The sequence below is a fragment of the Spermophilus citellus genome, assembly GCF_964194105.1.
Source record: "Spermophilus citellus genome assembly, chromosome: 4".
Classification (NCBI taxonomy): domain Eukaryota; kingdom Metazoa; phylum Chordata; class Mammalia; order Rodentia; family Sciuridae; genus Spermophilus; species Spermophilus citellus.
The window spans coordinates 99017708-99044591 of record NC_138185.1 but is presented as its reverse complement, the minus strand read 5'-3'; the positions used below and the strand labels follow the sequence as shown (position 1 = coordinate 99044591).

The 26884-nt window shown below is 39.8% G+C and overlaps 1 protein-coding gene across 1 annotated transcript in view; it reads left to right on the top strand.

Annotated features, from left to right (window-relative positions):
• OCA2 (OCA2 melanosomal transmembrane protein) overlaps positions 1-26884 on the top strand; it is a gene marked incomplete at its 3' end in the record, with an annotated part of 367555 nt that overhangs the window by 149030 nt on the left and 191641 nt on the right. Inside the window, exons 15-17 of the mRNA XM_081289957.1 lie at positions 8362-8494; positions 11080-11227; positions 25295-25352. Coding sequence (XP_081146083.1) covers positions 8362-8494; positions 11080-11227; positions 25295-25352 — 339 coding nt within the window. The remainder of the gene's footprint in view (positions 1-8361; positions 8495-11079; positions 11228-25294; positions 25353-26884) is intronic.

Here is a 26884-nt window from a genome sequence, read left to right as displayed (position 1 = left end):
CTGAATGATCAATGGGTTATAGAAGACATCAAGGAGGAAATTAAAAAATTCTTAGAGATAAATGAAAACACAGACACAACATATTGGAATCTATGGGACACATTGAAAGCAGTTCTAAGAGGAAAATTCATTTCTTGGAGTTCATTCCTTAACAAAAGAAAAAACCAACAAATAAATGATCTCATACTTCATCTCAAAATCTTAGAAAAAGAAGAGCAAAACAACAGCAAAAGAAGTAGAAGGCAAGAAATAATTAAAATCAGAGCTGAAATTAATGAAATCGAAACAAAAGAAACAATTGAAAAAATTGACAAAACTAAAAGTTGGTTCTTTGAAAAAATAAATAAAATCGACAGACCCTTAGCCATGCTAACGAAGAGAAGAAGAGAGAGAACTCAAATTACTAGCATACAGGATGAAAAAGGCAACATCACAACAGACACTTCAGAAATACAGAAGATAACCAGAAATTATTTTGAATCCTTATACTCCAATAAAATAGAAGATAGTGAAGGCATCGATACATTTCTTAAGTCATATGATCTGCCCAGATTGAGTCAGGAGGATATAGACAACCTAAACAGACCGATATCAATTGAGGAAATAGAAGAAACCATCAAAAGACTACCAACTAAGAAAAGTACAGAACCGGATGGGTATACAGCAGAGTTTTACAAAACCTTTAAAGAGGAACTAATACCAATACTTTTCAAGCTATTTCAGGAAATAGAAAAAGAGGGAGAACTTCCAAATTCATTCTACGAGGCCAACATCACCCTGATTCCTAAACCAGACAAAGACACTTCAAAGAAAGAAAACTACAGACCAATATCTCTAATGAACCTAGATGCAAAAATCCTCAATAAAATTCTGGCGAATCGGATTCAAAAACATATCAAAAAAATTGTGCACCATGATCAAGTAGGATTCATCCCTGGGATGCAAGGCTGGTTCAATATACGGAAATCAATAAATGTTATTCACCACATCAATAGACTGAAAAATAAGAACCATATGATCATCTCAATAGATGCGGAAAAAGCATTTGACAAAGTACAGCATCCCTTTCTGTTCAAAACTCTAGAAAAACTAGGGATAACAGGAACATACCTCAACATTGTAAAAGCAATCTATGCTAAGCCTCAGGCTAGCATCATTCTGAATGGAGAGAAATTGAAGGCATTCCCTCTAAAATCTGGAACAAGACAGGGATGCCCTCTCTCACCACTTCTGTTCAACATAGTTCTTGAAACACTGGCCAGAGCAATTAGACAGACAAAAGAAATTAAAGGCATAAAAATAGGAAAAGAAGAACTTAAATTATCACTATTTGCAGATGACATGATTCTATACCTAGCAGACCCAAAAGGGTCTACAAAGAAACTATTAGAGCTAATAAATGAATTCAGCAAAGTGGCAGGATATAAAATAAACACGCATAAATCAAAGGCATTCCTGTATATCAGCGACAAATCCTCTGAAATGGAAATGAGGACAACCACTCCATTCACAATATCCTCAAAAAAAAATAAAATACTTGGGAATCAACCTAACAAAAGAGGTGAAAGACTTATACAATGAAAACTACAGATCCCTAAAGAGAGAAATAGAAGAAGATCTTAGAAGATGGAAAAATATACCCTGTTCATGGATAGGCAGAACTAACATCATCAAAATGGCGATAGTACCAAAAGTTCTCTATAGGTTTAATGCAATGCCAATCAAAATCCCAACAGCATTTCTTGTAGAAATAGAGAAAGCAATCATGAAATTCATATGGAAAAACAAAAGACCCAGAATAGCAAAAGCAATTCTAAGCAGGAAGTGTGAATCTGGAGGTATAGAGATACCAGAGTTCAAACTGTACTACAAAGCAATAGTAACAAAAACAGCATGGTACTGGTACCAAAACAGGCAGGTGGACCAATGGTACAGAATAGAGGACACAGAGACTAATCCACAAAGTTCCAACTATCTTATATTTGATAAAGGGGCTAAAAACATGCAATGGAGGAAGGATAGCATCTTCAACAAATGGTGCTGGGAAAACTGGAAATCCATATGCATCAAAATGAAACTGAATCCCTTTCTCTCGCCATGCACAAAAGTTAACTCAAAATGGATCAAGGAGCTTGATATCAAATCAGAGACACGGCGTTTGATAGAAGAAAAAGTTGGCTACGATCTACATACTGTGGGGTCAGGCTCCAAATTCCTCAATAGGACACCCATAGCACAAGAGTTAATAACTAGAATCAACAAATGGGACTTACTCAAACTAAAAAGGTTTTTCTCAGCAAAAGAAACAATAAGAGAGGTAGATAGGGATCCTACATCCTGGGAACAAATCTTTACTCCTCACACTTCAGATAGAGCCCTAATATCCAGAGTATACAAAGAACTCAAAAAATTAGACAATAAGATAACAAATAACCCAATCAACAAATGGGCCAAGGACCTGAATAGACACTTCTCAGAGGAGGACATACAATCAATCAACAAGTACATGAAAAAATGCTCAGCATCTCTAGCAGTCAGAGAAATGCAAATCAAAACCACCCTAAGATACCATCTCACTCCAGTAAGATTGGCAGCCACTATGAAGTCAAACAACAACAAGTGCTGACGAGGATGTGGGGAAAAGGGTACATTTGTTCATTCTTGGCGGGACTGCAAATTGGTGCAGCCAATTTGGAAAGCAGTATGGAGATTTCTTGGAAAGCTGGGAATGGAACCACCATTTGACCCAGGTATTCCCCTTCTCGGTCTATTCCCTAAGACCTAAAAAGAGCATGCTACAGGGACACTGCTAAATCGATGTTTATAGTAGCACAATTCACAATAGCAAGACTGTGGAACCAACCTAGATGCCCTTCAATAGACAAATGGATAAAAAAATGTGGCATTTATACACAATGGAGTATTACTCTGCATTAAAAAATGACAAAATCATAGAATTTGGAGGGAAATGGATGGCATTAGAGCAGACTATGCTAAGTCAAGCTAGCCAATCCCTAAAAAACAAATGCCAAATGTCTTCTTTGATATAAGGAGAGTAACTAAGAACAGAGTAGGGACGAAGAGCTTGAGAAGAAGATTAACATTAAACAGGGATGAGAGGTGGGAGGGAAAGGGAGAGAGAAGGGAAATTGCATGGAAATGGAAGGAGACCCTCAGGGTTATACAAAATTACATACAAGAAGAAGTGAGGGGTAAGGGAAAAATAATACAGGGGGAGAAATGAATTACAGTAGAGGGGGTAGAGAGAGAAGAGGGGAGGGGAGGGGAGGGGGGATAGTAGAGGATAGGAAAGGCAGCAGAATACAACAGACATGAGTATGTCAATATGTAAATCAGTGGAAGTGTAACTGATGTGATTCTGCAATCTGTATACGGGGTAGAATTGGGAGTTCATAACCCATTTGAATCAAAGTGTGAAATATGATATATCAAGAACTATGTAATGTTTTGAACAACCAACAATAAAAATAAAAAAAAAAGAAACACTGGCCAGAGCAATCAGACGGATGAAGGAAATTAAAGGGATACACATAGGAAAAGAATAACTCAAATTGGCACTATTTGCTAATGATATGATTCTATACCTATAAGATCCTAAAGGTTCCATCAGAAAATTTCTAGAACTAGAAAATGAATTAAGCAAAGTAGCAGGATATAAAATCAACACCCATTAATCAAAGGCATTTCTGTATATCAATGATAAATCCTCAGAAATGGAAACAGGAAAACTACCCCATTTTCAATAGCCTAAAAAAAATGAAATACTTGGGAATCAACAAAAGAGGTGAAAGATCTATATAATGAAAATTACAGAACCCTAAAGAAAGAAGTCAAAGAAGACCTTAGAAGATGGAAAGATCTACCTTGCTCTTGGATAGGCATAATTAATATTATAAAAAATGATCATACTTCCTAAAGCACTATATAGATTTAATGCAATTCTTATCAAAATTCCAATGACATTCCTCATAGAAATAGAAAAAGCAATCATGAAATTCATCTGGAAAAATAAGAGACTCAGAATAGCCAAAGCAATCCTTAGCAGGAAGAGGGAAGCAGGTGGCATCACAATATCAGACCTTAAACTACTACAGAGGAACAGTAACAAAAATAGCATGGTATTGGCATCAAAACAGACTGGTAGACCAATGGTACAGAATAGAGGACACAGAGACTAACCCATGAAATTACAATTATCTTATGTTTGACAAAGGTGCCAAAACATGCACTGGAGAAAAGATAGTCTCTTCAACAAATGGTGCTGGGAAAACTGGAAATCCATATGCAACAAAATGAAATTAAACCCCTATCTCTCACCATGCACAAAGCTGAACTCAAAATGGATCAAGGACTTAGGAATAAAACCAGAGACCCTGCGTCTATTAGAAGAAAAAGTAGGCCCTAATCTCTATCATGTGGGATTAGGCCCCAACTTTCTTAATAAGACTCCTGTGGTGCAAGAATTAAGATCAAGAATTGTGGGGCCGAAAACTAAGTTGGCGCCTGGCTAAATGCCAATAGGAGGACACTGAAGTTGTTTTGAAACCTCCCTGATTGGCTTACTTCTCTTCCATGCTTGTGCACAGCTCGTGCTCTTCATTGGAAATTATGGTATGGGTATACATGTGAATTTCTCCTGTTGACTTGACCTTTATGTTGATTGGTTCCCGCTTTTCCATGTTTTAAAATGATTGGCTTTTACTCCTTATGTAAGTTGTGTGTGCTTCCTCAATAAATGAGATACTGCTTTGACTCGTCTCCCTGGCGCATCTGATTGTCCTCTGGTGGGGAGGGCTGGGTGGGCGGCTGGCCGACCCTCACCTTTCTTGATCTGTCCAGGTTGGGGCATGCTCTCCTAAGCCTCTCTGCAGGACAGAGTGGATAGAAGAAGCTAAAAACCCCAACAAAGAATCAATAAATGGGATGGACTCAAACTAAAAATCTTTCTTTTCAGCAAAAGAAATAATATGTGAGGTGAATAGAGAGCCTACATCTTGTGAACAAATCTTTACCCCTTACACATCAGATAGAGCACTAATCTCTAGGGTATATAAAGAACTCAAAAAGCTAAGCACCAAAAAACCCCCCAAATAACCCAATCAATAAATGGGTCAAGGACCTGAACAGATACTTCTCAGAAGAATATATACAATTAATCAACAAATATATGAAAAAATGTTCATCATCACTGACAATAACAGAAATGCAAATCAAAACCACTCTAGGATTTCATCTCACTTCAGTTAGAATGGAGACTATTATGAAGACAAACAACAATAAGTTTTGGTGAGGATGCAGGGAAAAACACTGATACACTGTTGATAGGACTGCAAATTGGTGCAGCCAATATGGAAAGCAGTATGGAGATTCCTTGGAAAGCTGGGAATGGAACCACCATTTGATCCAGCTATTCCTCTCCTTGGTCTATACCCAAAGGACTTAAAAACAGCATACTACAGGGACACAGCCACATCAATGTTTATAGCAGCACAATTCACAATAGCTAAACTGTGGAACCAACCTAGATGCCCTTCAATAGATGAATGGATAAAAAGTATGTGGCCTATATACACAATGGAATATTACTCAGCAAGAGAATAGAATAAAGTCATGGCATTTGCAGGTAAATGGATGGATTAGAGAAGATAATTCTAAGTGAATTTAGCCAATCCCAAAAAACCAAATGCTGAATATTTTCTTTGATATAGGGAGACTGATTCATAGTGGGTTAGGGAGAGGCACATGGGAGGAATAGACAAACTCTAGATAGGGCAGAGGGGTTGGAGGGGAAGGTCAGGGTCATAGGGTTATAAATGATGGTGAATGTGATGATCATTATTATCCAACATACATGTATGAAGACACCAATTGATGTGAATATACTTTGTATACAACCAGAAATATGAAAATCTGTGCTCTATATGTGTAATAAGAATTGTAATGCATTCCACTGTCATATATAAATAATAAAAAAGGAATAAACCGAGCCGGGTTTGTGGCTCAGTAGCAGAGTGCTCGCTTACCATGTGTGAGGCACTGTGTTCGATCTTCAGCACCACATTAAAATAAAGATATTGTGTCCACATATAACTAAAAAATAAATATTTTTTTTTAAAAAGAAGAGTCTCAAATTCATGACTTCAGAAAATTGTGTCCTTTAGCTGCTTCTGGTAGTGCTTTCCTCCAATCCACTGTGTGACAACTTTCAGTGTCACTCTGCTGGCTCTGCTTCTTTGGCCATTTCTTAGTCTCCTGAATGAGCATTTTATTCCCATACCACTCTTCAGTACCTATGGCCTCTGGACTCTTATTTGATGTTTTCCCCTCCTGGGCCAGTTCATTACTTCTGTGGCTTGCTGTTTCCTGTATGCTGGGCTCACCCACCTTCACTCTTCCAGAAGTCCTCTTACCTCCTTCAGATCCATGGGTGTCAGGACCCCTCTGCCACATGCACTGTTGGTTCCTTGCACACAGTAGGATCACACCAATCTCTCCTGTCTGTCACCATATTCATTCCTATAGTATGTATGTTCTCTCCTTACTGTGTTCTCCAGCCCTGAGAACTCCTCTGTCCTGGGCATCCAGACTGGATTCTGTTTTCAAAATGCACTGTGTGTAGTTTACTAACACACTCAGTAGATTCAGCTTAACAATTCATAAGCTTTTCACTTAGAAGAGTTTGCACTGAGTTTTTACCTTGGAATAATTCAAGAAACCACTTTGGCTTGAACCATCCCTTACGACCCAGTGGACTCTTGACAAGTCACAGAGCTAACCGGATAGCATAGTGCCTAGGAAACAGTATTGTTTGACTGGGAATCCTTTAACTACATCCTCATAATTTTATATAGCTTATAAAGCAAGGCATATTCTACTCTGTTTTCCATGGGGTCCTCTATTGGTTGTTTCACATGCTTCAATATTTAACCACTAATCCATTAAATGAGGGTTTGTGGAAAACTGCAAAGAAAATGGCTGAGTGGAGCCCCAAACAAAACCATACAGAATAATGTAGAAGCAGAAGCAGTACCATGCAAGAAGAAAGGGCTGCAGTTAAGCACCATATTGATGTAGTGTGACAGGGGACGGTTTTGTTACTGGGAACATTAAAGAGAAGTGTCTAGGAAATTATAGACATCTGCAGTAGCAGCAGGGGGGCCCAGATACATGCACCTTATAAGCTTAGTGAAAACATTTGCATCCCATTGTACATTGCTTTTGCTTGTATTACTTCTTAAAAATATAAGTTTGAATTTTTTTTTCTATTTTGTATTGCTTGATAAATTCACCCATTCCACAACTCTAGTAGCAATCAAATACCTCCACTCAGTGCTGTGTAATTTTGCTGTGGATGTATTCCTTGGACCACTTTAGTCCTTGGGTTTTGTTTTTTTTTTTCATTTATCTACCCAGTTTTTCTTTAAATGCCCCACCATTTCTAAAGCAGCAAAACTTCATAGTTATCATATTCCAAACAGACCCAGAATTACAAGGGCTACAAAGATCTATGTTTTCCTGGGCCATTTCCATGAAACAGTATTAACAATTACATTTCATGACCCAGTTGGGCATAAAGATAACTATCTTAATATTGTGTTTTAAATAATTTTCTCTGACCCAAAAGTTCATTTTTTTTTACTTCTGATTTTAGAGGAAATTAGAACATTTTCATGAGTACCTTAAAGTATTATTTTTCAAGCAGATATCTGGAGTATGAATGCTGTAGATAAACACAAAGTTCAAGGTCATGGTCAACATCTGACCATGGTGCATACCCCACAGGCAGGCAGAGGAAGCAAGCAGAGGGCACTTGCCTAGGACCCCTGTGACTGGTCCTCATGCTCTGGGCAGCCTCTGATGCTGACCAGGGAGGAAAGACTGTGCTTTCCAGCCCTGAGGACTCTCTCCTTCAAATCAATGGCAAGAACTTTAGTGAAATGCTTTAAAAACCCAATGTACCTTTAAAATAGTGAATGCTGTTAGTCACATTGTTTAATGTTTACTCACATTCAGTCTTTTTACACCTGAAACTGGAAGCCAAGGTTGGAATTAGATATGTTAGCTTGTTTTCGTTTCCTCCTAAGATGGCTTTTTATACATGTAAGAATTATTAGTTCAACATGAAAGAAAAAAACCTTGACTGTTTCAAACTCATGGTGAGGCATCTGTATTTCTCCTTGGTTTTTGTACTGGGCTTCAGGACCCTCTACCTAAGGTCCCCAGAGGTCCTGATGTTCCCTACAATCTCTCGTCTTGACCCTCCATGGATCCTGATGTGGGGAGCTGCCACCAGTGCAGAGAAAAGGGCATTTCCACCCATTTCCCCTTTTATCTTTCCAGGGCCTGGACTTCGCCAGATTCACGGCACACATGTTTGTTGGGATTTGCCTTGTTCTTCTGGTCTCATTCCCACTCCTCAGACTCCTGTACTGGAACAAAAAGCTTTATAACAAGGAACCCAGTGAGATTGTTGGTAGGTGTAAGCCTCAGAGTTCATATGATTATTTTTCCCAGGGGAAATTCTTACAAAGAGGTCAGAGCTGCCATCCCATGTAAAACATGAGGGAAGTGTCTCTTGTTGGGACCCTGTGTGCTCAAGATCAGAGACTGTGCATATCTGCCTCCCTTCTGTGCTCCCTTCTCCTGCGCAAAACCTCTCTCAGCTAAATCACTTCAGAATTCCTGTTTAATTCCACAGTTAGAAAACAAAAGTGCTACCTGAACATCGATGATGGGCTGAGCAGAATAGGGCCAGTAGAGCTTTGGATTTGATGGGTTGGAAAGTAGGTAGGCTCTGAGTGTGCATGGATGGGGTTGAGGCTGCTTTTGGAGGACACACCTGCATAAGAGAGCGCAGGGGACCCAGAAGCCCAGCATCACCAATGCAACGCTGGCTCCCAGTCTCTGCTTCTCCAAATACAAAGACATGGATGAAACTCCCAGCCTGCATCCATGGGCTGCCTCCAGAGTGAAACCATGTAGACATGCAAGCTTTTCAAAGCTGATTAGTTGCTTCAGAAAGTACCCTTCACTGTGATGACTTTAAAGAGCTGCTGGAATGTCTCTGACGTTTATGGACGGGTTTTTAATGATACCTTTCATCTGATGAGGTTCAGAGCATTAGATGAAACCCAGGCCCCATCTGAACTTATGCTGAAGCCATTCCACAGCCCCGTCTCTCCTGTCCTATCCCAACGTGGAGTTTCGTGTTCAAAGTTTCGGGAAGGCTCGTTCATTGCTTTCTCTTCCTCCTATTCTTCCCCATCTTTTTATGTTATCAAAACCTCATAGGAGGTTTGATGAGGTGTGAGGCTTTTCAGAGGGAAAGCATGGATCCACTTCTCTGAAGAAGCCTTTGAATTACACCCAAGTTCATTTTAGTTTAGAAAGCTGTGGTGCATCTTTGTAAGGCTGAAACTCAAAACCGAGCGCTGGCTGATGTTGTCTCAGTGCTCCTGTTCTCCCTGGGTCTCTCTATGGAGTCTTGGCAGCCTTTCTTTATAGTCTGTTTCTCTGACAAACGTCTCTGTTTTCTCAGCAGTGCAGCAGGTCTGCCACACGGTAGGTGATCAGCACTTGTGTACCAAATAGAGGGGGCGTAAAAGGTAGCGTTTTCTTTATTGGTTGAGTTCACAGTGATTGTACTGTTGTGTCTTGCCTCCACCTGGAGTAGGCTGTCAGGTGCTCCAGCCCCTGCTTAAAAGGCTTTGGTCTTTTAATTGAATTCTTGTGACGTATATTGTATGGTGCATTGCACATAATGTAGTTTGGATCTGGAATTATCCACTGAGGTCCCTGTGTTGAAGACATGGTCCCTAGGGAGGCACTATTGGGACTTAGTGGAACCTTTAGGAGGTGGGACTAGCTGGAGGGAGTTAGGTCCCTGGGGACATGCCCTTGAAGTGGATGTTGGGATCTGCACATCTTCCTCTATCTATCTGCTTCCTGGCTGCCATGAGGTGAGCAGCTTCCTCTACCATACACTCCTGCTGTGATGTGCTGCTTCACTCTGTACCCCAAAGCAGTGCCAATTGACTATAGACTGAAACCTCTCAAACTTTGAGTCAAAATAAACCTTTTCTCCTTTTAAGTTATTAATCTCAGCTGTTTTGTTTTAGTGACAGAAAATTGACAGAGTGGTGAATGAAAACAGTGGCTTTTTCTTATTCTCTTAGTGATTATTTTGAGAATTTTGTATAGAATTTTAAATTGTAAAATAGAGGTAAGCTTTCATGAAGTTCTTTCATATCTTAGACAATGAATCATCTCTCTTTACTCTTCTCTCTCAGAAGCTTCTGAATTCAGTTTTGGATGAAAATTCTGCTCATCCTATTGATGTCAGCGTTTCATCAGGCTTCTTCTCCCCTTCCTGGGTAACAGACTTGAGCTCAGTGAGGGACTGGTTGGGAGTGAGGGCTTTTCCCAACTCCTGACTCTTCCCAAATGTCCTGCTGGCCCTAAAAGCCACTGCCCGAGAACAACCCTTGTGCTTCTGATTTTCACTAGACCTGTTTCTGAAGTCAGTCAAAGAGTGGGCACTTGGCTTTGTTAATTTTCTGTTACTGTTACTGAATACTACAGACTGGATAAGCTCTAAGGCATAGAGTTGTTGTTAACTTATTGTCCAGGAGGCTGGGAAGTCTGAAGCACAACCTGACATCTGGTGAAGGCCTTCTCGCTGTCATCACATGGCAGAGGGCATCACCTGGTGCACGAATTTTGGAGGAGACAAACCACATTCAAATCAGAACAGCAATGTATAGGTTTTGGCTAAAAGTGAGACCTGCAAGAAGAGGTTAGGGTTGCTGGGCATTAGATTTGATGTGTCTGTTCAAGATAGGAATTTATTTGTCACCAGAGAGTTGAAATTGCTCTACTTCACTTCCATGGTCATTTTAAAAAGTCAGCTTTGTCACCTGGTTTCATTATAGTAACTAATGTGCTGAGAAGCTTCTGTTTTGGGCTGAGCCTGGGAAACCTGAACATGGTGAGTGTGTTGTTGTGAGCACTGACATCCCAGGTTGTGGGAAACTCAATTTTGCCTTACTTTCTCTGCAGAACTGAAGCACGAGATTCACGTGTGGCGCCTGACAGCGCAGCGCATCAGCCCAGCCAGCCGTGAGGAGACAGCCGTGCGTGGCCTGCTGCTGCGGAAGGTGCTGGCACTGGAGCACCTGCTGGCCCGAAGGCTGCACACCTTCAATAGGTATCAAATTGGGTCCTGCTCAGATTTACAGAAGCAGTTCTTGTGTTTAATGGTGGGGTTGTATAAGCAACATACTCCGCTACCATCCAAACAGTGTCCAAATGTCACATAAAATGCAAATCAAGTGAATTAAAATTGTTACTCCAAACATTTGTAACATTATAAACTGGTGACACTAACTGAGCCAATATGCAACTTTTAGGCTAAGCCTTTTATGGTGCACAACTTTATCTAATTCCCACCTAGCTCTGTGGGGTTATTGTTAGCTCAGTTTAGGGATGAAATAAGCAGAGGCTCAGAGAGTTTGGGCAACTTACCTATGGTTATGTAACTCAGAAAGAGTGACACTGGGAATTGAATTTACACTCTCAGCCACATTTTATAATTTCCCCACATTTTAATTTTTGTATGATAAGAATCAAAACCAATTAATGTAACAAACTAATCTTACAACAGATTCTCTCAGCAGTTGATTTTCAAGCACTTCAAAGAATACAAATATCCTAATCAATTCATTTCTTGGTATTTCTTAGGATTATTTATTTATATTTTTATTTTTAGTGCATTATAATTATACATAATAGTGGGGTTCATCTTGACATATTCATAAATGCATATAACATAGTTTTCTCCATTTCAATCCCCAGAATTATCCTTCCTCTCTTCTTTATTCTGTTGGTCTTCCTTCTATTTATGTTTTAATTGGTGCATTATAATTATATATAAAATTGCAATGCATGGTGATATATTCATATGTATGCATGACATATTTTGATCAACTTTATTCTGCTTTGAAATGATCAAACCCCCACCACTCAATACTTTCTGTCAGCCAACGAAGAGGCAGAGCTCAGCCTATAAACTACCCTAACAAGTTGGGCTGGTTTGGGTCAGAGCTCAGAACAAATAAATAGTATAATAATTGTGTCATATACACTCCTCATATTCAAAATTATGGAAAGAAATGTCTTCATTTTAAAAGTCTCAGCAAGAAGAAAACTGAATTTTAAAATATATTGTGATTGCATTAGCTGCTGTAGATAGTAATTTTTTAAATATATATTTCAATTGTTGACATTTATTTATTTATTTATATGTGGTGCTGAGAATTGAACCCAGTGCCTCCCATATGTTAGGCAAGCACTCTACCACTGAGCTACAACCCCAGCCCTGTATGTAGTAATTTCCAGTGTCTTCCCTCATGTGTTTTTTCAGAGTTCTAATTTTATACTTTTTTTGGTCAATTAATTGGATCCTTCCTCAATAACTTATTCTTTTTCATCTTCACTCCCTTTCATTCTCCTCTATCCTTCTTTCTTATCTCATTTTATCTTCTGTCTCTCTTCCCTACCCACCCCCTTTTTTCTATTTTCTATTTCCTTTATCTTTTTTTTGCCTGCTTCCAACATAACTTACTATAAAGGATGCTATCATTGATGCTTAACCTTCTAGCCTATTCTTTATTATTTCTCATTCACTTTTCTCATTGATTAGTAGAGTTGTGGAGATGATTAGTAATAAGTTTTCAAATATATGCTATTAAGTTATCATTATGACTGGCTGTTGCTTTATCCTCTTGAAGTAGTACTGGGTGTTGAACTTAGCACCTTGATTATGCCAATTGGATGTTTTGAAAATAATATAAACTCCCAGCTCAGGGTAGATTGTAAAGAAGTAACTGCTCACTAAAAGACACTTACATAATAGAAAAAGAGGAATCTATGACAATGGATGTACACACAAAATTTTTTTGAAAACACAAAGAAATAAACCCATAAGATGTCTCCAAAAATTTTTAATCCCCCAAGCTACAGATTGAAATGGATGAAATCTTGAACAAAGCATTCAAAAAATTGATTATTAAAATGATTAATGATTTTAAACAAGATCTAAGGAATGAATTAAGGAAGAAAATATAGGCCATGAAAAAGTATTTTAATAAAGAGATAGAGGTCCTGAGAAAGAAGCAAACAAAAGTCCTGGAAATGAAAGATTCAATAAATCAAATGAAAAATTCAGTTGAAAAAATTTCTAGATTAGATTAGACCAAAATAAAGCAGAATTTCAGAGCTTGAAGGCAAGATGGTCAGCCTTGAACATTTAGACAATATTAAAGAAAAAAAAAGGAGAAGATGGTGGCGAAGGGAGTGCATCACCCCCGTGTACCGCGTCACTGTTCGAGAGAATGATGAGTTAGATCAGCTAAAAACTATCTTGTTAGGAATTTCTAGCAAAACTGGGGTGCTCCAAAACCTAGTGGAAGGATTTTCATCGCACGAGGATCAGCTACAGGGGCTCAAATGCAAGCGATTTGTCCGCACAGAGGGTCACGCTGCTTATTCAGCAAATTGCCCCGCGGCTAGAATCTGCGGCACGCGCTGGGAAGCAAGAGATAGCAACGCAAAGATACAGCGCTGTGGATTCTGTGGGCTCCTGCCAGCTGTGCAATCACTGTACACAGTGCTGAATTCTGGGTTTGAGACGGGGGAAGGAAGCGGTCCAGTTCAGTTCTCCACACCGGTCAGACCACAGAGGAGGCCAGCGGCCACCATCCCTGTTCTCGACTGATCGCAGCTCAGTCAACTATAGAACAGGTAATTTCAGGCTGCCATTCGCCTGCGTCTCGCAGACAAAGTACTCAGGCTCAGTACTAAAGAACCCGCGGAAACTGCCTCTTGGAGCCTGCTCCTATCAGAACATACACCAAGCCCGGAGCGGCCGAATTCTGGCTCCTGGAACTGCTCTGGCCCAGGGCTAAAGAACCCACGGAAACTGCTTCTTGGTCCAGATCCTGCTGAATACTGTGGAAGCCAGAGGGGCAGAGCAGAGACGCCACCCGCGCCCGGAACAGCCCCAGCGACCTGCCGGCGTGGTATCACTTCACCCCAACTGCAGTAGGGGCCGAGCAGAGCTGCCGCCCGAGCCCACAAGGTAGGCAGACCTGCGACCGACTGGCGGAACAGGCCCAGCGGCCTGCTGGCGTGGTAGACACATCACACCAATTGGAGTAGGGGCAGAGCAGAGCCGCCACCCGCGCCCGGAACAGGCCTAGCAACCCGCCGGCATGGTATCACTTCACCCCAACTGCAGTAGGGGCCGAGCAGAGCCGCCACCCGAGCCCACAAGGTAGGCAGACCTGTGACCAACCGGCAGAACAGGCCCAACGACCCGCGGGCGTGGTAGTCATGTCACCCCAATTGGAGTAGGGGCAGAGCAGAGCCATAACCCGTGCCCGGAACAGGCCCAGCGGTCCGCAGGCGTGGTAGTCACATCACCCCAATTGGAGTAGGGGCAGAGCAGAGCCGCCACCCGCGCCCGCAAGGTAGGCAGACCTGCGACTGACTGGTGGATCAAGCCCAGTGACCTGCCGGCGTGGTAGACACGTCACCCCAATTGGAGTAGGGGCACAGCAGAGCCTTCGCCCGTGCCCGGAACAGGCCCAGCGGCCTGCCGGTATGGCAGACACGTCACCCCATTTGGACTAGGGGCAGAGCAGAGCCGCCACCCGTGCCCACAAGGTAGGCAGACCTGTGACCAACCAGAGGAACAGGCCGAGCAGCCTGCCGGCATGGTAGACACGTCACCCCAATTGGAGTAGGGGCAGAGCAGAGCCACCACCCATGCCCGGGACAGGCCCAGAGGCCCGCCGGTGTGGTAGTCACGTCACCCCAATTGGAGTAGGGGCAGAGCAGAGCCGCCACCCGCGCCCACAAGGTAGGCAGGCCTGTGACTGGCGAAACAGGCCCAGCGGCCTGCCGGTGCAGCAGATATGTCACCCCATTTGGACTAGGGGCAGAGCAGAGCTGCCGCCCGTGCCCACAAGGTGGGCAGACATACGACCGACCAGAGGAACAGGCCCAGCAGCCTGCCGGCATGGTAGACACATCACACCAATTGGAGTAGGGGCAGAGCAGAGCTGCTGCCCGCACCATGAACAGGCCCAGAGGCCCGCCGGCATGGTAGTCACGTCACACCAATTGGAGTAGGGGTAGAGCAGAGCGGCCGCCCACGCCTGGAACAGGCCCAGCGACCCGCCGGCGTGGTAGACACGTCACCCCAATTGGAGTAAGGGCAAAGCAGAGCTGCTGCCCGCACCTGCAAGGTAGGCAGACCTGCGACTGACTGGCAGAACAGGCCCAGGGGTCCACGGGCGTGGTAGACACGTCACACCAACTGGAGGAGGAGCAGAGCAGAGCTGCTGCCTGCGCCTACAAGGTAGGCAGACCTGCGACCGACCGGCAGAACAGACCCAGCGGCCCACCAGCGTGGTAGACAGATCACCCCAATTGGAGGAGGAGCACAGCCGCTGCCCGCCCTGCAAGGGAGACTTGTCAACTATACAAGAGCAATATAAATACATAGGGGGAAAATTTCAAAAACACAACAGTTTCACCAAGCAGAAAGAAACGCGAGCAGTATGAAACGACAAGGAAAGAAAGGACCACAAGCAATGCAGGTAAACTCAACTTTAGAAGAGGTAATAGCTGCAGCAGATGGAATGTCAGATAAAGAATTCAGGATATACATGCTTCAGATGATCTGGAGTCTCAAGGAAGACATTAGACAGCAAAATCAAACAATGAAAGATCACTTCAACAATGAATTACATAAACAAATCCAAGAAGCAAAAGGTCAACTATACAGGGAGATAGAGGTAATAAAAAACAAACAAACAGAAATCCTAGAAATGCAGGAAGCAATAAACCAACTTAAAAACTCAATTGAGAATACTACCAGCAGAATAGAACACTTAGAAGATAGATCATCAGACAATGAAGACAAAGTATTTCAACTTGAAAAGAACATAGACAGCTCAGCAAGACTGTTAAGGAACCATGAGCAGAACATCCAAGAATATGGGATAACATAAAGAGACCAAACTTAAGAGTCATTGGGATACAGGAAGGTATAGAGGTCCAAACCAAAGGAATGAGCAATCTATTCAATGAAATAATATGAGAAAACTTCCCAGACTTGAAGAATGAGACAGAATCCCAAATCCTAGAAGCCTACAGGACGCGGAAAGTGCAAAATCATAAGAGATCCACACCAAGACACATTATAATGAAGATGCCCAACATAGAGAATAAGGAGAGAATTTTAAAAGCTACAAGAGAAAGGAAGCAGATCACATTTAGGGGTAAACCAATCAGGATAACAGCTGATCTTTCAACACAGACTCTGAAAGCTAGAAGATCCTGGAATAACATATTTCAAACACTGAAAGAAAATGGGTTCCAACCAAGAATCATGTATCCAGTGAAATTAAGCTTCAGGATGGAAGATGAAATTAAAACTTTCCATGATAAACAAAAGTTAAAAGAATTTGCAGCTAGAAAACCATCTGTTCAAAACATCCTTGGCAAAACATTTCAGGAAGAGGAAATGGAAAATAACAATGAAAACCAACAGTGGGAGGTAGGACAGTAAAGGGGGGAAAATAATCAAAGATGAAAACAAACCATGTTTAGTAACATAAATAAAACAAATATGGCTGGAAGAACAAACCATATCTCAATAATAACCCTAAATGTTAATGGCTTAAACTCACCAATTAAGAGACACAGGCTAGTAGAATGGATCACAAAATAAGACACAACAATATGCTGCCTACAGGAGACACATTTGATAGGAAAAGACATACATAGATTGAAGGTGAAAGGTTGGGAAAAATCATATCACTCATATGGACTTCGGAAACAAGCAGGAGTGTCCATACTCATATCAAATAAAATAGATTTCAAGCCAAAGTTAATCAAAAGGGATAAAGAGGGACACTACATACTGCTCAAGGGAACCATACACCAACAAGACATAACAATCATAAATATATATGCCCCAAACAACGGTGCAGCTATGTTCATCAAGCAAACTCTTCTCAAGTTCAAGAGTCTAATAGACCACCCTACAATAATCATGGGAGACTTCAACACACCTCTCTCACCACTGGACAGATCTTCCAAACAAAAGCTGAATAAGGAAACTATAGAACTCAATAACACAATTAACAACCTAGACTTAATTGACATATATAGAATATACCGCCCAACATCAAGCAGTTACACTTTTTTCTCAGCAGCACATGGATCCTTCTCAAAAATAGATCATATATTATGTCACAGGGCAACTCTTAGACAATATAAAGGAGTAGAGATAATACCATGCATCTTATCTGATCATAATGGAATGAAACTGAAAATCAATGATAAAAGAAGGAAGGAAAAATCATGCATCACTTGGAGAATGAACAATAGGTTACTGAATGATCAATGGGTTATAGAAGACATCAAGGAGGAAATTAAAAAATTCTTAGAGATAAATGAAAACACAGACACAACGTATTGGAATCTATGGGACACATTGAAAGCAGTTCTAAGAGAAAAATTCATTTCTTGGAGTTCATTCCTTAAAAAAAGAAAAAAACAACAAATAAATGATCTCATACTTCATCTCAAAATCTTAGAAAAAGAAGAGCAAACAACAGCAAAAGAAGTAGAAGGCAAGAAATAATTAAAATCAGAGCTGAAATTAATGAAATCAAAACAAAAGAAACAATTGAAAAAATTGACAAAACTAAAAGTTGGTTCTTTGAAAAAATAAATAAAATCGACAGACCCTTAGCCATGCTAATGAAGAGAAGAAGAGAGAGAACTCAAATTACTAGCATACGGGATGAAAAAGGCAACATCACAACAGACACTTCAGAAATACAGAAGATAATCAGAAATTATTTTGAATCCTTATACTCCAATAAAATAGAAGATAGTGAAGGCATCGATAAATTTCTTAAGTCATATGATCTGCCCAGATTGAGTCATGAGGATATAGACAACCTAAACAGACCAATATCAATTGAGGAAATAGAAGAAACCATCAAAAGACTACCAACTAAGAAAAGCCTAGGACCGGATGGGTATACAGCAGAGTTTTACAAAACCTTTAAAGAGGAACTAATACCAATACTTTTCAAGCTATTTCAGGAAATAGAAAAAGAGGGAGAACTTCCAAATTCATTCTACGAGGCCAACATCACCCTGATTCCTAAACCAGACAAAGACACTTCAAAGAAAGAAAACTACAGACCAATATCTCTAATGAACCTAGATGCAAAAATCCTCAATAAAATTCTGGCGAATCAGATTTAAAAACATACCAAAAAATTGTGCACCATGATAAAGTAGGACTCATCCCTGGGATGCAAGGATGTTTCAACATACGGAAATCAATAGATGTTATTCACCACATCAATAGACTTAAAGATAAGAACCATATGATCATCTCGATAGATGCAGAAAAAGCATTTGACAAAGTACAGCATCCCTTTATGTTCAAAACTCTAGAAAAACTAGGGATAACGGGAACATACCTCAACATTGTAAAAGCAATCTATGCTAAGCCTCAGGCTAGCATCATTCTGAATGGAGAGAAATTGAAGGCATTCCCTCTAAAATCTGGAACAAGACAGGGATGCCCTCTCTCACCACTTCTGTTCAACATAGTTCTCGAAACACTGGCCAGAGCAATTAGACAGACGAAAGAAATTAAAGGCATAAAAATAGGAAAAGAAGAACTTAAATTATCACTATTTTCAGATGACATGATTCTATACCTAGCAGACCCAAAAGGGTCTACAAAGAAACTATTAGAGCTAATAAATGAATTTAGCAAAGTGGCAGGATATAAAATCAACACGCATAAATCAAAGGCCTTCCTGTATATCAGCGACAAATCCTCTGAAATGGAAAAGAGGAAAAACACTGCATTCACAATATCCTCAAAAAAAAAATACTTGGGAATCAACCTAACAAAAGAGGTGAAAGACTTATACAATGAAAACTACAGATCCCTAAAGAGAGAAATAGAAGAAGATCTTAGAAGATGGAAAAATATACCCTGTTCATGGATAGGCAGAACTAACATCATCAAAATGGCGATATTACCAAAAGTTCTCTATAGGTTTAATGCAATGCCAATCAAAATCCCAACGGCATTTCTTGTAGAAATAGAGAAAGCAATCATGAAATTCATATGGAAAAATAAAAGACCCAGAATAGCAAAAACAATGCTAAGCAGGAAGTGTGAATCAGGCGGTATAGTGATACCAGACTTCAAACTATACTACAGAGCAATAGTAACAAAAACAGCATGGTACTGGTACCAAAACAGGCGGTTGGACCAATGGTACAGAATAGAGGACACAGAAACCAATCCACAAAACTACAACTATCTTATATTTGATAAAGGGGCTAAAAGCATGCAATGGAGGAAGGATAGCATCTTCAACAAATGGTGCTGGGAAAACTGCAAATCCATATGCATCAAAATGAAACTGAATCCCTTTCTCTTGCCATGCACAAAAGTTAACTCAAAATGGATCAAGGAGCTTGATATCAAATCAGAGACACAGCATCTGATAGAAGAAAAAGTTGGCTACGATCTACATACTGTGGCGTTGGGCTCCAAATTCCTCAATAGGACACCCATAGCGCAAGAGTTAACAACCAGAATCAACAAATGGGACTTACTCAAACTAAAAAGTTTTTTCTCAGCAAAAGAAACAATAAGAGAGGTAGATAGGGATCCTACATCCTGGGAACAAATCTTTACTCCTCACACTTCAGATAGAGCCCTAATATCCAGAGTATACAAAGAACTCAAAAAATTAGACAATAAGATAACAAATAACCCAATCAACAAATGGGCCAAGGACCTGAATAGACACTTCTCAGAGGAGGACATACAATCAATCAACAAGTATATGAAAAAATGCTCTCCATCTCTAGCAGTCAGAGAAATGCAAATCAAAACCACCCTAAGATACCATCTCACTCCAGTAAGATTGGCAGCCATTATGAAGACAAACAACAAGTGCTGGCGAGGATGTGGGGAAAAGGGTACACTTGTTCACTGTTGGTGGGACTGCAAATTGGTGCAACCAATTTGGAAAGCAGTATGGAGATTTCTTGGAAAGCTGGGAATGGAACCACCATTTGACCCAGCTATTCCCCTTCTTGGTCTATTCCCTAAAGACCTAAAAAGAGCATGCTACAGGGACACTGCTAAATCCATGTTCATAGCAGCACAATTCACAATAGCAAGACTGTGGAACCAACCTAGATGCCCTTCAATAGACGAATGGATAAAAAAATGTGGCATTTATACACAATGGAGTATTACTCTGCATTAAAAATGACAAAATCATAAAATTTGGAGGGAAATGGATGACATTAGAGCAGATTATGCTAAGTGAAGCCAGCCAATCCCTAAAAAACAAATGCCAAATGTCTTCTTTGATATAAGGAGAGTAACTAAGAATAGAGTAGGGACGAAGATCATGAGAAGAAGATTAACATTAAACAGGGATGAGAGGTGGGAGGGAAAGGGAGAGAGAAGGGAAATTGCATGGAAATGGAAGGAGACCCTCAGGGTTATACAAAATTACATACAAGAGGAAGTGAGGGGAAAAGGAAAAATAATACAAGGGGAGAAATGAATTACAGTAGAGGGAGTAGAGAGAGAAGAGAGGAGGGGAGGGCATGGGAGGGGGGATAGTAGAGGATAGCAAAGGCAGCAGAATACAACAGACACTAGTATGGCAATATGTAAATCAGTGGAAGTGTAACTGATGTAATTCTGCAATCTGTATACGGGGTAAAAATGGGAGTTCATAACCCACTTGAATCAAAGTGTGAAATATGATATGTCAAGAACTATGTAATGTTTTGAACAACCAACAATAAAAAAAAGAAAAAAAAAAGGAAAGTAAACTATGATCAGAATAGACAAGATATCTGGGTCAATATGAAGAGACCAAACTAAAGACTCATAGACTTTGAGAAAGAAGTAGAAATACAGGTTAATAATATTGAAATAATAGCAAAAATTTTCCAAACCTTAGGAAGAAGATGGACATCTAAAAATTGTAGGCATTTAAAACCTCAGACAAGATCAGAAAATAACCTCTCCATGACACATTATCATTAAAATGCCAATACTACAAATCAAAGAAAGTATTTTAAAGGCTATAGGAGAGAGATGACATGTCAAATTTAGAGGAAAAAGAATCAAAGTATTACAAGATTTCTCAGTATAAACCCTAAAGTTCAAGAGGACTTGGAATGATACATTTCAAGCACTGAAAATCAGTAACTCCCAACTAAGATTGCTATATCTATTAAAGCTATTCTTCAAAATCAAATAAGAAATAAAATCTTCCAGTGTGAGTGTAAACTAAAGGAATTCATGACTACTAAGCTGCTAGGAGCCACAAGCAAATAATATGATGCATGGCACTTTCAGTTGTAAGGTGACGCCAGCTAGCCATTGAGATGATATGATTATGTTAAGATTTACATTCATATGGAAGTTGGACTCCTGCTGTTCACCTTGGCCTGCTAAGGGACTCATGTTACGGGACTCCTGGAGAGTTCCCATTGGTTGGGGAAGGATAGTAGGAGGGAATTCCGGGGGAGGTCCGGGGGCCCCGGTTCCGGTAGACGCGTGCGTGGGTGGACCGGTTTTTGGCTTGCCGGTGCCTACGGAGTATTGGCGGCTTTTTCAAAAATAAAGTTTTGTTCCTGCTTGAGTGGCTCGTGATTCTGTGCCCAGCCAGACTGAGGCACTAAGCCAGCATTGCAGAAGATACTTAAAGAAATCCTAGATACAGAAATATAAGATAATAACAACAAAGACAGCTTGGAAAAGAATAAATCTAATTAAAAGAGTATATAAGCAGATTAAAATTATGATTTAATAAAATATTAGAAATAAATCAAGGTAGCAGGCAATAATAAACACCTCTCTATAATAACACTGAAGTTAATGGTCTTGATACTATAAATAAAAGATATGTACTGTAGAGTAGATTAAAAAACAAGATCCAACAATATGTTGTCTGTAAGAAACAAACTCATAGGAAAAACACCCACAGGTTGCAAGTGAAAAGATGAAAAATGATATTCTATGCAAATGGAACCCCAAAGGAAAGCAGGAGTATGTACTCTCATATCCAACAAAACAGACTTCAAACCAAAATGAGTTACAGAGGACGAAGAAGGTCACAACATACTGCTAGAGGGAATGATACAACATGGAGACATAAAGATAGCAAATATTCATGATCCAAACTTCAGTACATCTAAGTACATAAAAAAACACTACTAAACATAAAGTCTCAGATAGATCCCAATACAATTATACTGGGTGATTTCAATACTCCTCTCTCACCAGTAGATAGGTCATCCAGTTATAAAATCAGCAACAATACTTCAGATCTAAAACATGCTATAAATCAAAAGGACTTAACAGACATTTACAGATTATTTCATCCAACAATAGGTGAATATACTATCTTCTTAGCTGCTTGTGGATCATATTTTAGGTTACAAAGCAAATCTTAGCAAATGTGAAAAGTCAGTATAACTCCTTGAATTTTATTAGATCATAATGGAATAAAACTAGAAATGAAGAAAAACAAGAAAATTAGAAAGCAAGAAAAATTACAGAAACTATATTAGTACGCAGAGATTGAACAATACACTTTTTAATAATGAATGGGTCAGCAAAGAAATCAGGGAAGAAATGTAAAAATTCTTAGAATAAAATGAGAATAAAGATACAACATATCAGAATCTCCTGGATGCCGTGAATGCAATTATAAGAGGAAAGTTTATAGCTATGAGTGCCTAGATTAAAAAAAGAAAAGAAAAAAGATCCCCAATAAATAACCCAATGATGCACCTCTAACACATAGAAAAACAAGGAAAAAATGAATTCCAAAACTGTTGGATGGGAGGAAACAATAAATATCAAAGCCAAAGTTAGTGAAGTAAACAAAAAACAATACAAAGAATCAATGAATGAAGAGTTGATTCTTTGAAAAGATAAACAAGATTGATAAGACCTTAGTCAAACTAACCAAAAGAAAAGGGAAAAAGGAGAGATCACAACAGAAATCTATGAAATCCAAAGGACACTAGGGACTATTTTGAAAACTTATATTCCAACAAATTGGAAAATCTGGAAGATATTGATAAATTTCTAGACACCTATTAGCTACCGAAACTGAACAAAGAGGACACAGAAAACCTAAAGAGATGGATAACACATAATACAGTTAAAACAGTAATAAAAACCATTCCAATAAAAAAATCCCAGGTCCAGGTGGATTCACAGCTGAATTAAATGGGCAAATGAACTAAAGAGATGTTTCTCAAAACAAGTAGTACAAATGGCTAACAAATTCATGAAAAAATGTTCAACATCTCAAGCAATTAGGGAAATGCAAATCAAAACTACACTGAGATTTCATCTCACTCCAGTCAGAATGGCTGGAATCAGGAATACTAATACTATACAAATAATAATAAACACTAGTGAGAATGTGGGCAAAAGAATGCTTATACACTGTTGGTGGGATTGTCAATTAGTATAACCACTGTGGAAATCAGTTGGAGGTTCCTCAAAAGAGTAGGAATGGAACCACTGCATGACACTGCTATCCCCCTCCTTGGTCTTTATCTAAAATAGTTAAAGTCAGCAAACTATAGTGTTACATGCACACACATGTTCATAGCAGTACAATTCACAGTAGCCCAGTTATGGAAGTAGCCTAGGTGTCTATCAATAGATGAATGATAAAGAAAATGTGGCATATATACACCATTTATTTAGCTATAAAGAGTAATGAAATTATGTTATTTGCAAGAAAATGAATGGATGCTTCAGAGCATTATCTTAAGTAAAATAAGCCAGACCCAGAATATTAAGGGCCATGTATTTTCTCTCTTATGTGGAAGCTAGACAAGAAAGGGGGGCGGAAGGGTCTCATGAAAATAGAAGGAAGACAAAGTAGACTAGAAGAAGGGACTTAGGGAGAAGACTGGGGAACTGGCAAATGAAATTGACCAAATCATGTTTTATATATATATAAAAATTAGGTCATAATGAATCCTACTAATGTGCATAATTATTATGCACCAATGAAAATATTTCAAAGCTTTTCTCGGAATAATTCACTTGGTTCTGCTTTGGTTTCCCTGCGGACCCTACTGGCTGCATGCTTAGCCTCTCTTTAGTGCTCACTTGTGACGTGTACATGCTCAGTAAAGTGACATTCTCCACTGTGCAGCATCTTCCCTTTGATTGGTGTCAGAAAAGAATAACAAAAAAAGGGAAACTGAGTTGGAAAAGTTAAAAGGAAAGGTAAGTGGGTACAAACAAGGGAGCCTCAACAAGAGAGGAGGGTACCATGAGAGAAGGAAAAAAGCAGGCATACAATTACTTCAAAACTGAGCTACTGTTGGTAAAATTACCATTAAAACAAGTGCTGTTTCTTTGATCTCTTTTCCCTTTAGTTGTAAAAGCTGATTGTAAACATACTGTGTCCCTGTTTTGGAAATGGAAACCATTCAGAAGCAGAGAAACTAGTGGACTGCAGGTTCCACATCTCTGCATCCAACCAACAACTGATTGAAAACATTTGAAAAGAAAAATCATGACTCTACTGCACATGTACAGAGTGTTTTTCCTTGTTATCATTATTCCTTAAAGAATATAGTAAATAATTATTTACATTGTATTAGGTATAAGTAATCTAGAGATGATTTAAAGTATATGGGAGGATTGTAGCTAAGTTAAATGCAAATAAGACACTGTTTTATAGGGACTTGAGCACCCCTGGGTTTTATTACTCTTAGGTGGGGTCTTAGAATCAATCTCTTGGGGATACTGGGGGTTGACTACATATAAAGAAGAAAATAAAGGTGGGTACAGTCATTGCCTTGGTCACACGTTGGCACATGTTGTTCACGACATTTCCTACACTTGCTGTCTCACATTCACACGTCATTAAACACTCACATCATGGTATATATGATTTTTCTTTGAAAATATAGAGCGAGTTTCTTTCCTAATTGACAAATCAAGTGTTCCGGTCACTTCCATAACTAGTCTTATCGCTCAGAAGGCTGTTCCAGGCTCCATAGCAAATGTCCAGGCTCCCAGTGTTGTCAATCGCCTTGTTCCATATAACCAGGGAAATAATGAGCCTGTCCTTTTCTCTTTTAGACAAATCTCACAGGAAGACAAAAACTGGGAGACCAATATTCAGGAGCTTCAAAAAAAGGTATCTCCTTTGCTTTCTTCAGATATTTCCAATTTGATTTACCTGTTTGTAGAAGAAAGTGATTGATGTTTCTTTTAAAAAAATTGATCATTATTTTAAATTTTTAATTGATACATTCTAATAGTAGGAGGTTGTGAGGTCCAATGTGATGTCTGGACACCTGTGCACATTGTGTAGTGACGGAGTCAGAGTCATTAACTTATTCATCACCTCAGGCATTTATCGTTTTTTTGTGGTGAAACATTCCAAAATCTTCTTTTTACCTCACATGAAGAAATGACTGGAAGCCACTGTTCTTTTTATTCCTGCAGTTGTACATAAGATGTCATTTATTTCTACAAGTTAATGAGGAAAAACATTTTCCAGACATGACAGGAAATGGAAATGTCACAGTTTTTATGTCTGGGAAGATGTACTTCAGGCACACCCTTGAGCAATATCCTGAGTCTGGCCCACTGAGCTGGGCCTGCGGCTCACAGTCCCTCTCCTGGCCCTGAAAAGCAGGCTTCCAGATTGCCATTTTGCAGAGAGGAGCTGGCAGCCGAGACCATGTTGGGCAATATTGAACATCTTTAAGAACAAACACTGGATGTGTGTGTGTGTCCTGCTGTACAAGTTTGATTTCTGGGGGCAGAATTCATTTAAAAATGTTTTGGGGGCTGGGGTTGTGGCTCATGGTAGAGTGCTTGCCTTGCACATGTCAGGTACTGGGTTCAATCCTCAGCATCACTAAATAAATAAATAAATAAATAAATAAATAAATAAATAAATAAATAAAGATATTGTGTCCATCCACAACTAAAAATAAAAGAATCTAAAAACAATAATTTTTTTTTGCTCACTTTCCTGCTATGGTGGACTTCCTCCCCACCTGTGGACAGGTAGGGCTCCCTGCCAAGCCAAGAGCGTTCACAATCACTGTACCTCAGGGAAATTTCCAATCCAAGTAGGTTGTTTTCTAGGAAGAGGTTGGGTGCCCACTCTCTAATTGTGATAGGAATACTTGTGCTTAGTTAAAGGATACTTAGACATTGGGGTTCTGCTGGGTAGTGTATTCTTTAGGCAATTTGGTCTGTGGGCTCTCTTCACATTCTCTTTTCCATGTAGATGGTTAGTGTTAGAAAAGAAGGGTGTAGCTATGACCCTTTGAGTACCCAGGGTTTTAAGACCTTGCTGCCTTGCTGGACTGCATTGCTTTTGTCCTGTGTACCTGGTGGACAAGAATTGAAGATTGATGGGAAAATAGGCCAGGGGCTTGGCAATATCCCTGTATTGCAAATGAGAATTATTACTGAAATAATCCCAGATAGCCAAAAGGAGATTGACACCCAGTAGAACACTCAAAAGAAACCTCCACCTCCACCATCTGAATGACATGGGAACATTCTTTGAACGTGCTGCTCCTCCATCTCCCATCTTTGAATGGGCTGTGGTAGTACTAACTTTCTCTGGTTAGTGTGACTCAGGGAGGCTTTGTGGTGCCTCTCTGAAGCAATTTCTTTTTCTGATATCCCCTACCTCCTAATTCTTGA